A 737-nucleotide genomic window follows, 5' to 3' on the forward strand; every position below is an offset into this window, starting at 1 on the left:
GTGTGTGTGTGTGTGTGTCACTACCAACCTACAAGCGTTTTTGCTAGTTATTTATCACCTGCCAGTGAATAAATGTCTCACCCGCAGGAAGAACTCTCCTCCCTCATTCCCAGATTTGATCCTGAAGGTGTTGTGTGTGTTGGTGTAGATGTTGGTGGCCTGGATCTGGAAGATGTCCGCCGGCACGGTGCGATCCGCCTGTATGCTCATGTACTTGTAGACGACCGACGGCGGGAGTCCCTGGCAGTCGGTGTGAGATCGGCAGATGCAGCGACTGCTGACAAACGACAGTTACGGGAATCTCAGCGTTTGAAAATGACCACACAGCGACAGCGATTCAAAAACACAAGAGCTGGGTGATGTTTACTGACTTTTCAGAGGTCTTGACATACGGCGCCTCACAGGGGTTTCTGGGATAGCAGCGGAAGCCCCCATAATAGTTCCAGCACATTTCTTCATCTTGGCAGTTATGGGTCCCTGTCTCACACTCGTTTACGTCTGGTGATTGGCAGAGTGACAGAGAGGAGGAGAGTGAACGCACTCAACAACAGCTGAAGGACTTCCTGTATTTCTCACCTCCAGATTACACACAGATTCTGCACACTTAAAACAGGGCCGTGTCAGAGGACAGCACAGCGCGGGGATCGTGCTGGAGTCTGAGGCAGCAGAAGAGGAAGCGTGTGAGGGAAGACCCTGTGTAGAAGCAACCCTACACATGTAACGGGAGCTTTTTTTTC

At 51.3% G+C, this 737-nt stretch overlaps 1 protein-coding gene across 2 annotated transcripts; it reads right to left on the reverse strand.

Moving 5' to 3' along the window:
• Positions 1-36: 36 nt before the first annotated feature.
• On the reverse strand, positions 37-722 carry LOC103399459 (EGF-containing fibulin-like extracellular matrix protein 1). Of its 2 annotated transcripts, none has more exons than XM_008338146.3 (2): positions 372-722; positions 37-274 (listed from the first exon to the last, which is right to left on the reverse strand). In XM_008338146.3, the coding sequence occupies exons 1-2, from the start codon at positions 449-451 to the stop codon at positions 55-57; spliced, it is 300 nt and encodes a 99-aa protein (XP_008336368.2). In that variant the 5' UTR covers positions 452-722; the 3' UTR covers positions 37-54. The 2 variants fall into 2 exon arrangements, with proteins under 2 accessions (XP_008336368.2, XP_024909765.1); XM_025053997.1 differs by having other exon boundaries at positions 37-277; positions 372-721.
• Positions 723-737: the final 15 nt, after the last annotated feature.

The sequence above is a fragment of the Cynoglossus semilaevis genome, unplaced genomic scaffold (genome assembly GCF_000523025.1).
Source record: "Cynoglossus semilaevis isolate Cse_v1.0 unplaced genomic scaffold, Cse_v1.0 C19006960, whole genome shotgun sequence".
Classification (NCBI taxonomy): domain Eukaryota; kingdom Metazoa; phylum Chordata; class Actinopteri; order Pleuronectiformes; family Cynoglossidae; genus Cynoglossus; species Cynoglossus semilaevis.

Bases quoted from the DNA above. Each gene is read 5' to 3' on its own strand.
- LOC103399459 (XM_025053997.1), bottom strand. From the start codon at position 451: ATGTGCTGGAACTATTATGGGGGCTTCCGCTGCTATCCCAGAAACCCC. The intron at 278-371 runs GTCAGTAAACAT...GTCGTTTGTCAG, and splicing joins TATGTCAAGACCTCTGAAAA to CAGTCGCTGCATCTGCCGAT.